At 32.1% G+C, this 15,621-nt stretch overlaps 1 protein-coding gene across 2 annotated transcripts; it reads left to right on the top strand.

Moving 5' to 3' along the window:
- Nucleotides 1-39: 39 nt before the first annotated feature.
- LOC127735359 (galactoside alpha-(1,2)-fucosyltransferase 2-like) lies at nt 40-13,493 on the top strand. 2 transcript variants are annotated; one of them, XR_007998356.1, is made up of 4 exons: nt 40-142; nt 3,026-3,065; nt 9,999-11,229; nt 13,399-13,493. XR_007998356.1 is itself a non-coding variant. In XM_052245519.1 (3 exons), exons 1-3 carry the CDS (start codon nt 71-73, stop codon nt 10,928-10,930), a joined length of 1,044 nt encoding a protein of 347 aa, XP_052101479.1. In that variant the 5' UTR covers nt 40-70; the 3' UTR covers nt 10,931-11,548. The 2 variants fall into 2 exon arrangements, 1 of the variants encoding a protein (XP_052101479.1); XM_052245519.1 differs by lacking the exon at nt 13,399-13,493 and having other exon boundaries at nt 9,999-11,548.
- The last annotated feature ends 2,128 nt before the right edge of the window (nt 13,494-15,621 follow it).

Here is a 15,621-nt window from a genome sequence, read left to right as displayed (position 1 = left end):
TGAACCCATAGTCATCATAGTCACTAAAAACCATTTCTATGGATGAACGATTTTCTTTTCGCTTTTATGCATGCATAAACAGGAAAAAGCGAATCGGCAATACACTTATAATATAGCAATGAAAACAGAAACAATAAAAGAGGTAACTTGTGTATCTATTTATTTGTATCTATGTAAATACCCATTTTTCAAACAGGTTGTTCATGCTAGTGTGTTCAGATATTCCACTGAAGTAGATGTATTAATTTTTATAGTTTTGATATCAGTAAAGAACAGTCCACCAATGTGCCCTTTTGAACATAAACTCCATTATATAAAAAACAATTTTTTTTTGTTAAACGTTTTCATTAATATCCTACAAAAAATGTAGACGTGATATTGTTTACAATGCAATTTTCCAAAAAATTTATATTTCCAAATGGCATAACTCCTACCCAAAAAAATGTTTTTGTGCTGATTATCGAACTCGTCAAAGACCTTCCTGATAAAAACCTTTGATATACAAATTTTATTTAAATCCGATTTGGAATGTAGGCATGTGAGCCTTTACGATGCAATTTTCCATATAATTCATTTTACCAATGATCATAACTCATTTGATTTACTTCATCAGCACTTTTTTTTCGAACTCGTTCGAGGAATTGTTGTCATCAACCTTTGATATAATTCCATAAAAACCTGGGACGAATTATTAGTTTGAGAGCGATTATAAGACATATTTACGGGCATACAGACAGAGGGTGGAGTCCAGGAAATCCATATCTTTCCCCTTATTCTGCCACTAACCGTGTTGTGACGGGGAACCGGGAACAACAAAGATTTTGAATCCTTTTGAAAATTTGAGAGTTTGAAATATTTTTCAAGTAATTTGATATATCCATAAAATCACTTTTCATTCAGTCCTTGAAATGGCTGATATATTTTCATTACTATGAAAATGTATTATTTCAATTAAGGCCATGTCAGGAAGCACTGAGGATCGATTGGAATGTTGAAAAAAAAAATTTTTTATAAGATTGGTGTTAAATAATATATTGCATGATATTTATAACAAGAAAACAATATAATTTTTATCATATTCACTGGTTCCCTCGGCAACACATTGCTTTTCCGGAAATACTTGTTAAAATACCACCATACAAAATGGTAAAATATGCTTTTTTCAGAAATAGTCTGAATTCATAAAAAAAGACTTATTGCCATTACATAATTTCTACAATATTGAGCACTGAAATAATTTTGATACATTGATATGGAAACCTGAATTGCAGGGTGTTTGAATTTTGAAAAATTGTAAAAAAATAAATGCATAACATTTAATTGCTTCAACTATGAAATACCAGACAGAAATTTCGTTTTCCTCTATTGTATTCATTGAAGTATTGGTACGACATAAAATTTGAGAAACAATGGGCAAGATTTCATAAATATAACTTTGTGCATCATTAAAAAACACTGATTTTATACCAATTTTAAACTGAATTTCTTGTGATAAAATTAAAGAGTAACATATGATTTCCAAATATATTCAAATATTAACATAATATTAATTATAATAAGTTAACTTTTATTAGAACCGGTCTGGTTCGGACAGAGCAGTCCAGTCCAATGACTGTTTTTAATAACAGAACTGGTCACAAATTAACTTTTTCTGTAGGACTTGTTTAGGCAAATTTCACTTCGTCCAGAGTTAACTTCAATGTTAGACCTGCCGTAAAGTTAACTTTTCGGGCAGTCTTAAAAACAGTCCTATGACCAAGTCTTCTTATTTGTTAACATGAATTCTGTAGTAGGACCGGTCTGGTCAGTCATAAATCCTGTCATAAAGTCTGGTCATCAAGTTAACTAGCTTTACATGTTAGGATTGCACCCATCTGTACTTAAATCAAGTAAAAAATTCAATTTAATAATTTCAAGTTATTCCATAAGCATAGCTCGTAAAACTCTTTTATGATAAGTTAATGCTTTAAATAAATAAGGGCAAATAAGTTTTAAGAATTACTAAGTTATATTTTTTTTAATGTTATGATCAGTATTAAGAGGACCCGGGTACAGATGAAAGAAAAAGTTTTACTATTTTTAAGGTCTTACATTGAAAAACCACTAATGTAACTATAAGAGAAAATAAGGAGATGTTGAATGATTGCCAGTAAGACCATTATCCACCAAAGTTACAATGAAGTGGATGTAAGCAATTATAGGCCTTCAACAATGCAAAAAAACCCATACCGGATAGTTGGCTATAAAAGGCCCCGAAATGAAACAATATATGAAACAATTAAATTCAATAACTAATGGTCTAATTAATAACAAAACAATTTACGAAAAACAACATATTATGGAAACCATGAATTTGCATATCTGTATAGCATCAATATTAAGTATGGTTTTAATTTACCAATAAAAACAATATTCAAATATCCAATTACAGTGTGGAATTGGCAACCTTTAAGAATATATGACCACTTTTAGGACGCAACGGATATTTGAGACATGGTCGTATTTACTTTCATTCTTATATTTTTAGTTTGTCATCTGTAGCTGTCATATATTAGGCAATAGTCCAAGGTTACTTTGATGTTTCATATTGAAGTTTGTGAGATAAAAGAATTATGAGGGTTGAAATAAATCATAACTAGAGTTGAAAATCAATTGTATCATCAAAACAATTACCTTTAGAAATTAACTGTTTTTATTTTTTTAAATATCGATGTAAGATATGCATCAATGTTGAAAAAACTAACATAGCTCGAAATCCCTCGACAGCAATTTATTCCAAAACGAAACAAGTGTTACTTTGAATTTGCATAGCATGTGAGAATCTAACAAATCGACCAAATATATGTGTATAAGAACCTATCCTTATAATTTCTTGATTTGCAGATTGTGTTTTTCAATATCCCTCGATTTCTCAGAATCCCATAATTTTACTATTTTGTACGATTTTACATGTTGACGCATTTAAAAGTAACCACTAATTATATACATATTTATTTAAAATTGTATCTGCTTTTGTATTTTTCAGAACAATTCCTTGAAAGAGGTCTTACAGAATTTAGGCAAATGTAAGATAGATGCATGGCTAAGATAAATAGCGAAATAAAATTGACATATAATACCTGAAAAAGGGAACCATGATGTAGACTTTTCAAAAAGAAAAAACACTGGAAAATAATCAAAACACGAAAAAAACATTGCCACAAGAAAGTTACAAACCATATAACAAGAAGGCTATACAGTCCGTAAACCTAACAAAAAGCATTTAAAAACCATGATCATGTATAAAATGAAGGGTATAGTAGATTCGTATGCACTTTTATATAAAGCATATTAGTTCACTTAAAATACAATGTACCTATTTTTAACAAACACATTGAATGGAATGGGTCGTAAACGATTTTCAGTATATGCAAGGCTTCCTTTAGAATTTTCATCAGACATGACTACTGTCTTAATCAACTGATATTTACAATTTAAATAATTGATTCTAATAGAACGAGTAGTCTGCATAGACCTGCTTGTCAAATAACATATTATATAACATGTTTCAGACGCCATATTAAAATGAAAACAACTGTTTTGGGTTGATAACAATCCAAACTGAATACCGTCTGCATGCCACAACTTATTATTGATACTCTAACCTTACTTACCTTGTTTGTATTGGATACCTAAAATTCATAAAATTACGTACAAACAACGGTACATTGCCGCCTCATCTGCATGTTCCACTAAAGAATTGTCCATTAGATTGACTAAAATTCTGTCAACAGTGAAAGGGTCTTCAGAAATACTGTGAAACTGTTTACTCGCATAGTGGTATTAACCATATGTGGATTCTTAAAAACTCTAAAGAACTTCTGGATAATTTCAAATCTCGGTCTTTTTCTGAAATTAGTTCTATCAAAACTTTTGATTTTTCTACCTTGTATACCACCATTCCCCATGTGAAATTTGGAGGTAGACTTTTTCAACAAATTGTCGGCATTCCTATGGGAACAAACTGTGCGCCTCTCCTTGCCGACCTTTTCTTATTTTCATATGAATCGGAGTTCCTTCAGACACTTGTCAAAAACAAGACGATCATAGAAGCCAGGTTAATTAATTTCACTTTCAGATATATTGATGATGTTCTTTCCATTAACAATCCGAACTTTTCTGATTGGGTTCCATTAATATATCCCCCAGAACTAGAAATTAAAGAAAAAACAGACACGGCTTCTTCCGCCTCATTTTTAGACTTATACTTCGAATTTGACATACACAGTCATCTCAGTACCAGAATCTATGACAAACGAGACGATTTTAATTTTGAAATTATAAATTTCCCCCACCTTAGTAGCAATATAACAACTTCATCTGCATATGGGATATAAATTTCCCAACTTAATCGGTATTCAAGAGCTTGCAGCTCCTACTCAGATTTTGTAAAACGTCACCAGTGTCTGAGCAGAAAGTTGATGAACCAGGGGTATGTCAAAGAACGTCTCGTCCTTTTTCTAAAAAAGTTCATCGGAAGGTACCAAGACCTTGTTTATAAATATACCGTATCAACTTCACAAATAATACACGATGGTCTTGAAGTATAGATTCTGCGTACTGACGTTGTTATCATCTTAATAACGTGTTATAGTATTCTTTTATGTGTCTTTATTAATATTACTTATACTGTTAAGTCTGTTTTTTGTGATATCCATTTGACGTGACTCTGTACTTATGTATCCCGTCATACTTTGAACAACAAAATTATTTTATATCTACCTGTGTGACGTCAAACGCGCGATTCTATGCCAGTACTTAAAACCTTCCATCCTTTATTGGTGGATTTTACATAGATAAATAAAATCGTATAATAAAAAAAGCAAAACGAGGATGTTAAATGTGATGTATGCCTTTTTGTGCTTCTTTTTACATTTGTTTGTTTTTATAGTGATTAAGATGATAACACAATGTTGACTGCTGTACCCCTATTTTTGACATTTTTACTTATTTTGTCTGTTTGTTTTGTTCACGCATCGTTGTCAATATAATGGAATTTGATGCGACTGTCATACAAGTGAGAGGTGTAGCTAGCTATAAAACCAGGTTCAATCCACCATTTTCTACATAAGAAAATCCTGTACCAAGTCAGGAATATGACAGTTGTTATCCATTCGTTTGATATGTTTGAGCTTTTGATTTTGCCATTTGATTAGGAACTTTCCTTTTTGAATTTTCCTCGGAGTTCAGTATTTTTGTGATTTTACTTTTTTCTCAGTATGCTGATCATAAACCATTGACTTCATAATTTCTGGTGCGATGATACACATTAGACACCGATATAGACGCAGTACCAGATGAATCCTTGATCGCAGATCTTATAATGATAACCTTAGATGACCAAAATTTGAAATTTAGAGTTACTATTTATCTACCTAAATTTATGTTTCATGTTTCTGCTTAGTAAAGTTCAGTTTTATTTTGTTGTCATCTGAATAGTTTACACTAAAATTATTAAAAGCCAATTTGCACTGTCTATAATGGTTCTTACAATCTTCCGAAATCCATGGTAAATCAGTTTCAACAAAGAATTTTCTACCTTTGCATGTATTTGTATTGACGCAATGTTTGCAATAATTTGTAATTTCAACTTCCATTATGGTGTATCATTCCCAAATTTTTGAAGGCAGTTTGTTTAAATCATTTAAATCGCTCTCATGATCCATTGAATTAAATATTGAATGTTCAAATTCTAAACATTCATCAGCATGTCATTCAATATACCGTCCATAAACCTTTCATCCCATCTCATTCTTTTGCAAACAAATTTTACACATCAAAATTAACCATTAATCTTTCTATAAATATTTTTATATAATTCAACACATAATGGAGCATGCATTAAACAAAATGAAAACGACACTTTATTAATGTCATGCGGCCGAATCGCTTTTCTGGATCTACCTTCAACGGGAACACTCAAGCCGAATGTCTGAAAGCAAGCCAGGATGTATACGAACTGAAACTGTTGAAGAGCTACATGTTTATAACCCAAAAGAACCTAAAAGTAATAGCAAAATCAATCTAGGGTTAATTTAGCCTTAGGGAGTTGAAACCTTTTTTTCTTTAAAATCTTTTAAGTTATAAATGGACAATCGTAGAAGGGTTCGTTTTAAATAAAGTTAGTACCGAAGTACTGACTACTGCGCTGATAATTCCCCTAAAGGCTGATCGTCCACCAGCCGCGGTATTGACCAGAGCTGTAAAATACAAAAGGAACGCTTATAAAGTTCATGTGTTTTAAGCGTTTTTCGGAGTTTAACTTCATCAGGAACATTCAAAGCCGACTACTCTATATCGGTTTTTTTTTCGCGTTTTTTAATTTTCGCTTTGTTCGCGGCACCTAAAGAAACGCAAACATTTTACCCCGCGCAAATTTCCCTGCATATTCCTTGATTTATCGCTGTCTAAACGTTTCATATATTATACTGTTGATTGTCGAGTTTACACGAAATTGATATGCAGACTCATTTCACCCTAAATTTTGAATTTACAATATCTTTAAAATTAGAATTTTGTGTTTCGGCTTATCACAAAAGTGTGCATAATTAATTAAAACATCTGTTTTCATAATAATTAAATTGACTAATCATACATGCCATCCCATTGTGACAACACAGCAATCAGTGACATGTCCAAAAACGTTGAGGTAATTAGCGACGATCAATTGAGTGTTGTCATAACTCAAACATTACGTGTATTTTAGTTTGAAGTACTCGTATTTATTTGTTATCGATTCTCAGTCAGTCAATCTAGTTTGTATTGTTTATATCTCTAACAATTCGATACGGTGATTTTTTTCGCGTGTATTTTCCCATTCAGCGGAAATTATACACAGTGAAAATTTAACCTGCCATTTTGTCATCAAATCGCGAAAAAAAGTTGACGCGAAAAAACCCCGATATACGGTATTTAAAAGCCAGGACGTATAAGAACCGAAACAGTTGAAGAGCAATATGACCAAAAAGATTTTAAAAATAATAGCCAATATTCGTAAACCAGCAAAATTATACATATATATATATATAAACAAGTCTAAATTGAAACAACGTTCAAACCTATGATTGCGTTGGTATAAAAACCGCAATTTTTATACGTGTGCATGCAAAACAAAATTCTTGGTAGAGGGGTCTAAATACAGCACGAACAACATTTTCCAAAAGACCAATTTAGTGAAAAGGTATATTTTAACAAAACGCATTTGACTAGCAGGTCGAACAACGGATGTTCTTAAACCCTGCTGACTGCCATGGCGATTGCCAAATAAACGGATCACAAGATGTAAAAAAAATGGATCTTTATTATTAATTTAATACCAAACAGAAAACAATAAACTTGCGGAAAAGATGGTGTACCGCAAACATGAGGTGCAAAAATTTGTACACCATATCCGGATTTCGACAATTAATGTCTCTTCAGTGATGTTAGGAATCGAAACGGTATTTGGAAGCCATATAATTTACCTCAATTTAGGGTAGACTCTTGAATTTTGATCAGTCGAAATAGGATGAACGGATCATATAAATCCGAAGGCAAATATAATACAAGCCCAAACGAAAAAATATAAATAAGTCTAAATTGAAACAACGTTCAAACCTATGATTGCGTTGGTATAAAAACCGCAATTTTTATACGTGTGCATGCAAAACAAATTTATCGGTAGAGGGGTCTAAATACAGCACAAACAACATTTTCCAAAAGACCAAAAAAGTGAAAAGGTATGTTTAAACAAAACGCATTTGACTAGCAGGTCGAACAACGGATGTTCTTAAACCCTGCTGACTGCCATGGCGATTGCCAAATAAACGGATCACAAGATGTAACAAAATGGATCTTTATTATTAATTTAATACCAAACAGAAAACAGCAAACTTGCAGAAAAGATGGTGTACCGCAAACATGAGGTGCAAAAATTTGTACACCATATCCGGATTTCGACAATTAATGTCTCTTCAGTGATGTTAGGAATCGAAACGGTATTCGGAAGGCCATATAATTTACCTCAATTAAGGATAGACTCTTGAATTTTGAAGAGTCGAAATAGGATGAACGGATTATATAAACCCGAAGGCAAATATAATACAAACCCAAATGAAAAAATATAAACAAGTCTAAATTGAAAACAACGTTCAAACCTATGATAGCGTTGGATAAAAACCGCAATTTTTATACGTGTGCATGCAAAACAAATATGTATATATATATACTCGTCCGAAACTATTTTTGAGTGTTTACATTTTCGGACAATCTATTTTTTTAATTTACAATTAACTCCTTGATCAAAGTACAAATACTATATTTTGATATCAACATCAATTAGACTTCAGACATTTCTATTTTGAAAAGTATATTTACTAGGGTAGCAGTACCAAACCTGCTATAACATATTCGTAAACCAGTAGAATTACATATATCAAGTATACCACACCCAAAACTATTTAGGGCATAAAACATTTCGGACAATCTATTTGTTATTTTACATCAGAAACATAACTTATACAATCAATAATGTCTAGCAATGTCTATCTAAGGTGTTTTCTTCAATTAAGGCCGATATTTTTCCAAAATCTTCCATTTGAATCAGGTTTGACAGATACAGATTCTAAGATAGCAGTTAATTCAATAAGTTCTTGTTAAACATCAAATAAGGTAATATTACATTTTCTATAATACGCTTTTCTATCAGGTGGCATTCAAATAACACTCATATATACAGTTTAATTGTCTTGCATAATACGTCCATTAAATTCAAACCATATCATACAATCAACTTCATATTACATCTTTTTATAGAACATATCACTCCATCTTAGATATTTTATTCAAACTCATCCGGGGACTTGACCCAATATCAGCAAATCATAAAATGTATGCACTTACTATTTGGATGAGTTCCTGATCACATAGCTTTAGGGCTACGCCTTTGAATGTATTCCAATATAAATAAGAAGTTGTTGTATGAGTGCCAATGAGACAACTCTCCATCCAAGTCACAATGTATAAAAAATAAACAATTATATGTAAAAGTACGGCCTTGAGCACGGAGCCTTGGCTCACATCATACAGCAAGCTATAAAGGGCCCTAAAATGACGAGTGTAAAACAATTCAAACAGGAAAACCAACGGTGTAATCTATATAAAAAAACGAAAAACGAGAAACACTTATGAACCATACCGACAAACGACAACCACCTGACAACAGGCTTTTTTTTTTGGTGTTTCATATACAACGTTCTTTACACTCTCCGTCGTCTCTTAACCTTCGTATACCTATATGTTCTCAAACATTTGATCATCTACAATATACGCCGTTTTCGTCTTGTTGTTTTTCCTTCAATATTATTGAATCTAACGAGGAACCGTTGTGTTTATCAAACAACTTGAACACTTTAAACTGCTCTATCTGACAGCTGACTAAATTTTCGGATTTGGTCTAGTCACTTCGGCTTTTCGTTTCCGTAAAATAGTTTTACTTCAAACATAAATCCACTTGTGGTATTGTGAGTATTGTACCAAAACCCAAGAATAATGTTAATATGGTACATTTTAAAGCGCTTAGTATGATTCAGAATGGAATCAAATTTGTCATAAACAAAAATTTCAGGTGAATCATGTGAGTATAATATTGAGGAAATCACAAATTCTCGTTGCCAAGGGAGAATTATGACCCCTGACAGTCATTCATTAATCAATAAATAGACAATGGAATTGTCACTATCTCGTTAAACATTAAAGGAAAGGTCCATCAAATTAACGCATTTTTGTTGCATTTATTCTTTTCACACATGAGCGTGATACGACAAATATCTTTTCGTTCGGGAAAAAGATTACATTCAACAACCATAAGAGAAATATATATATTTTGGGCTAGCGAGGACACATAATGTGTATTCCTTATTATATATAATGTTTGTGAAAGGATAATGTTTTTTTCATGCTAGAAATGTTGTTTTTTCCAGGCATACCTATCGTACTTATTATTTATTTCATATTCGGACAAATTGTTTCAAAATCGAAAACTACAGTTTTAGCTGTACCATCAGACAGATATAGAATAGTAACAGTCAAATCATACAAAAAAGGTTCAATTTGTCCAATTTTACAAGGCGGATTAGGAAATAGATTATTTCAGTTTTCTACAGCTTTTGCAGCAGCAAAGTCTAAAGACATGGATGTTTTAATTCCTTCAGATGCCCAGATTAGACAAATATTCGAAATAAATGTAACATTCACAAATACAAGCCAATTCTGTAAAGGATTACCAAAAGTGCTAGATAAAGCGTCCCCAAAATACGATCGTAACATTTTAAATTTTAGTTCATCAAGTAACATTCAATTAGGATATGGACTCCAGTCATGGAAATATTTCTATAAATATGACAAACAGCTAAGAAAACAATTGACATTTCAAAAGCATATTAAAGACGCTGCAAAACAAGAAATTGACAAAATATTGCAGAAAAGAAATATAACATCTCGTAAAGATATAACTTTAGTCGGCGTTCATATAAGGAGAGGTGATAAAGTCGATAATAATGACGGTTTTAATATTGCAACCCCGGAATATTTGAACAGGGCAGTTAATTACTATGTTACAAAATATAAATCGGTTTTATTTATTGTGATATCTGACGGTATGGAATGGTCTAAACATAATATGCCTACACATGTACCAATTGAATATGTGTCTTTAGGGAAAAGGGAAATGGATATGGCAACTGTAGTTCAATGCGATCATACGATTATGACAATAGGAACATTCGGTTGGTGGATTGGATACCTAACTAATGGAGAAGTGGTGTATTTAAAGGATGCTGCCAGAAAAGGTTCACGATTTGAACGGATACTTAATCATAAAGATCATTTCTATTCAAATTGGAGAGGGCTTTAATCAATTAAACATTAAACAATCCGAAAACTTGCCGATTATTTGTGAAAATTGTGGAAATTGAAAGTTACACATGCAAACCAAAGAGCTTCAAATTTGACGATTGGTTTGTCTTTATATGTCGATCTTATATAGCTCTGCATTGAATTACACACATTTTCCCCATTCTTTGTTGTTGTATTCTCCATATTAACACATACGACAACAAATGATTTTGATATCATATGTTCGAAAACATCCATGATATAATTGCACGTACATACAGGACATGAGACAAGAAACAGATTACATCATACACAACGGTAAATGAATTTTTTCTGTAGATCCTTATTCTCGAAACTTATATTTGGCGGCTGTGATGAGAGTACTGCTTTGATTAATCAAAATAAATTTATATATATATATGAGTTCGAATCCCGGCGAGGGAAGAACAAAAATTTGCTTCCGCAAAATTTATTTAACATTGTTGTGGTGATATTTAGAGTAATTATATATATATATATATATTAAGTCTAAACAAGTGATAACTCTACGACAGATCCATCCATTGGATCATCAGTGAAGGTGATACACGGCTGAAAACACATATTGTATTCATAATTACTTTAAATATCAGCACAACAATGTTAAATCTGCAAATTTGCGGAGGCAAATTTTTGCTCTTCCCTCGCCGGGATTCGAACTAAATTCCTGTAAACTGTAAATGAACTGCAACTACTAGTATATAAATATATAAACTGCTTTAAAATCTTGCATGTTTCTTTGTAATCAGGTGAACCTTTTCATCATGATCCCGCTGATAATATCTAAAGTTTGAAAATATCTTCAAAGATTAATGTACTATTTAAAAAAAAAATGATGGTAATGATAAAATAAAAGAATGTGAAGCTATACCGTTGTAGAAACCTTGACAAATATGAACCGTAATCTTGTTAGACAGCTTTGATGCAGGGATAAATGCTACAGAAGTATAATGAGGTTGATTAGGTAAAGCCAAATTAAAACAACACTTCATCACAACTCCTTGTAAGATGGAGAAAGTAAAACATAGTACGCAACCCATGCTGCATCTCACCTGGGAATAATAGATGGAACATTTTAATGTATTATTTACAATTCACACTGACATAAGATAGACTGATTTTGTGATAATGTTTTTGTTTCTTGAAATAAGTATACTAGTTAATGTTCAGCAACTTTGCATGTTTTCCTAGTGTGTAGTGTTTTAATTATTGCTTCAATTCTTGGTCAATATGTTTGTGTGTAATGGTTGATAAGACAAGAACATTCGATATTGTTTTACAATATTTGCTTTATTAACGTTATGTGATCGTTTTCAATCTGAGAAATGTCAAATTCCTCAATGTTTAGATGTAGGTTCCTTAAATTACAGATATCCGCTTTTCTCCAGTGTTACTGACATCTCAAATTGAGGCTATTTCGGTAGTTCTTTACAGTTTTGAACGAAATGGGAGAAGTTTCGAGCCCTATTGCATTTATGTAGAACAACAATTAAAATACCAGAAGTACTAATGTAAAATGAATATTTGAAGAATGATATTTATTAAAAGAGGGACGAAAGATACCAGAGGGACAGTCAAACTCGTAGATCGAAAACAAACTGACAACGCCATGGCCAAAAATAAAAAGACAAACAGACAAATAATAGTACAGATGACACAACAAAGAAAACTAAAGACTAAGCAACACGAACCCCACCAAAAACTGGGGGTGATCTCAGGTGCTCCGGAAGGGTAAGCAGATCCTGCTCCACATGTGGCACCCGTCGTGTTGCTTATTTTATTACAAATCCGGTAAATAGTCTAATTCGGTAGGTCACATTCGTGAAACGGGAAGGGTATTGTAGTTACGACATAAGGAACATATCCGATATCATCTGTGAAACGGTTATTCCATAACGGTCAACCAACTCGTGATGACGTCCGTAAAATTTACGAAGGGATGATTTTAACTTCACCATTTGGAACTCTTGGCTTAATAGCTTCCTTGTGAGCAGCAATCCTCTATCAAGGAAATCATGATAGGAAGCACAAGCCCGGGAATATCGTATCAATTGGGAGATATATACTCCGTATGCAGGCGCTGCTGGAATGTTGCTACATAGAAATGGAAAGTTCACAATTGGGAAGCTGAAATCATCTCTTTTGTCGTAAAGTTTTGTTTTCAACCGACCCTATTAAACTATAATACTTATTTATTTCGAATTCAAGGGGCAAAACAAGGGCCTTTTCGGGCCTTATCTTTTGGAACAAATTTTTTTTTGGGGAACAAATAATACATAATCATGGTGCACGTAAACAAAACTTATAATTTTATTTTGTTCTAATTTAATTTATTATAAAAATTCAATATCCCATCATAACAAAGTCGATATTGCTTTTTCTATTTCAAAATATTTCACGATTTTGTTTGCATCTATTAACGTGTTGTAAAAAAAATCATAATTCCAGATCGCTTTACATTCACTTAAACCTACCTAAGGATTGAACATTATGGTTAATATATATGCAGGTGATTGTAAAAATATGAAGAACACGAATCCAGAATAAAGGTAAAAATCAGTTCTTAAATATTGTATACGCTTCGATGCCACGAGATTTCCGACATTGGATTTCTCGTTCGGCATATATCATGTATATTATTTTTTCGTTAAATTTACTAATTGACTTATATAAGTCGTCAATTGTACGTTTTTAAAACATGTTTTTACAAAAATACCGCGCTCCAAGGTAAATTAAGAAAGGGGGAAGTCCATAAAACATGACAAATTAAAACCACGACAATATCAACTAACAGAACGACTGAAAAACAACTGATATATTCCTGACTTGGAAACGAGTTTTGACGTAGATGTTTTCTTGTCGCTTAACAAATTAACTCTCTGAGTTAACGTAAAAAACCCTCCTTTTTTTTAAACTATGCCAATTTCATTCGTTTAAACGGATATAATGCTTGTTCAATTTCAAAGCTTTCCAGTCATAAAAAATACGCCACTTTTGTATGGAATGATCATTATGGTGATGACAATAACAACGAAATAATAAGACAAAAATGAAAAAAATATTGCTATTATCCTAATCCTAATTATTATTATTATTATTATTAAATAATATTATTCATAAAAAAAATAATAACTTTGTCAGTGACATTTTATTCAGACTAAAGCAAATAAGTAAAATACTTAAAGTCATATGAAACTTCAAATTTAAAAAAAAAAGTTGAACATGTTTTATATACTTGAACGGCTAAGTTATACTCTTAAAGAAGTGAACTTGAACTTTTTTTTAAAAGAAAATCCTTTATATTATCAAAATCTTCATAAATGTACCGATATTGAATTATTGTCTTTCCAGACACTTATTCGCCGATATTTTCCCGTATGCAGTGACCTTAACTACGAGACCTCTCGATATAACTTCGGCCACCGCACACGCAAGTGCGAGGGGAAAACCGTGATGAAAGAATAGAAACACACGTGCTTTTGAAGGTAAATAGAAATAATAGATTCTTAAAGAACAAATTTAATACAACAAATCATTTAACAACTGCTAAGGAATAAACAAATGGGAACACTGGAAAATATAAAAAAAAAAGTCATGACTCTTTCAATTCACTTATCTGAGACGATTTCCGCGTGCTCTTTTTTTATTGTTTATCAATATCACGATCCGGTAAACTTCGGCAACAAACTCGAAAGTTAATTAGCTTTCGATCAACAACCACTGAATGAAATATTATTTGTCGATAATAAGTTAAAGATGTGTAATAAATATAAAACAACGTGCATGCAAGACTATGTATTACTGGTAAATTATTAAGTCAGGGATTTCGTTACCACAAATTATTAAAAACCTTTACTAAATTCTTCCATAGATATACAGATTTGGTTTTGAAGTTTGGTTGTACCTGTAGAAAACTTATTTCAAACGGGATAGCACATCGATCCTCATTTTTACGGAGATGTTGTTTACCGTGCCCGGAAATTTAGAAACGATCCTGGTAAACTTATCGACCCTTTAAATAAACTTATTCTAAAAGGTTACTAATTCAACACTGTAATTATGTCTTTGAATATTGTTTTTATTGGTATTAATATTGATTTTGTAATCAGTAAATTAAAAGCAAACTAAATATAATTGTTATATATACATATGCATATTCATGGCTCTACAATCTGTCGATACCTGTATCTTGGCATTGCATGTTTTTCTCTGAATGTTCATGACTTCTTTACACTAAATCCATTGGTTGTTGGATGTGTACTGATTGATAATTTAGTCTAAGATGCATGATTTTTTTTTATTTAGTTGTTTTTGGCTTTGAACTAGCTGTCAGTAACTGCGAGTACTCTCAGTTCTGTTCTTAGTGTCTTTTTGTTGTTTGGATGTACAAGTACCCGGTCACGTCCACTCTGTGTTTTTGTTAGATGTATTTCTATTTGTATCCATCTGATGAATTAAGCCTTTTTCAACTGATTTTTACAGTGTGTTCTTATGTTGTACTGTTACCACTGACCCAGGTTAGGGGGAGGGTGGGTGCCCGCTAACATTTTTAACCCCGCCACATTCTATATGTGCCTGTCCCAAGTCAGGAGCCAGTAATTGAGTGGTTGTTGTTTGTTGCTGTTGATCATATGCGCTATTTGTTTATTGTTTTGTACAGTTCTTGTATTG

Source organism: Mytilus californianus, unplaced genomic scaffold (assembly GCF_021869535.1).
Source record: "Mytilus californianus isolate M0D057914Y unplaced genomic scaffold, xbMytCali1.0.p SCAF_3, whole genome shotgun sequence".
In the NCBI taxonomy this organism is placed as follows: domain Eukaryota; kingdom Metazoa; phylum Mollusca; class Bivalvia; order Mytilida; family Mytilidae; genus Mytilus; species Mytilus californianus.
Note: the sequence above shows the minus strand (reverse complement) of the source record. Positions and strands in the feature narration are given on the sequence as shown.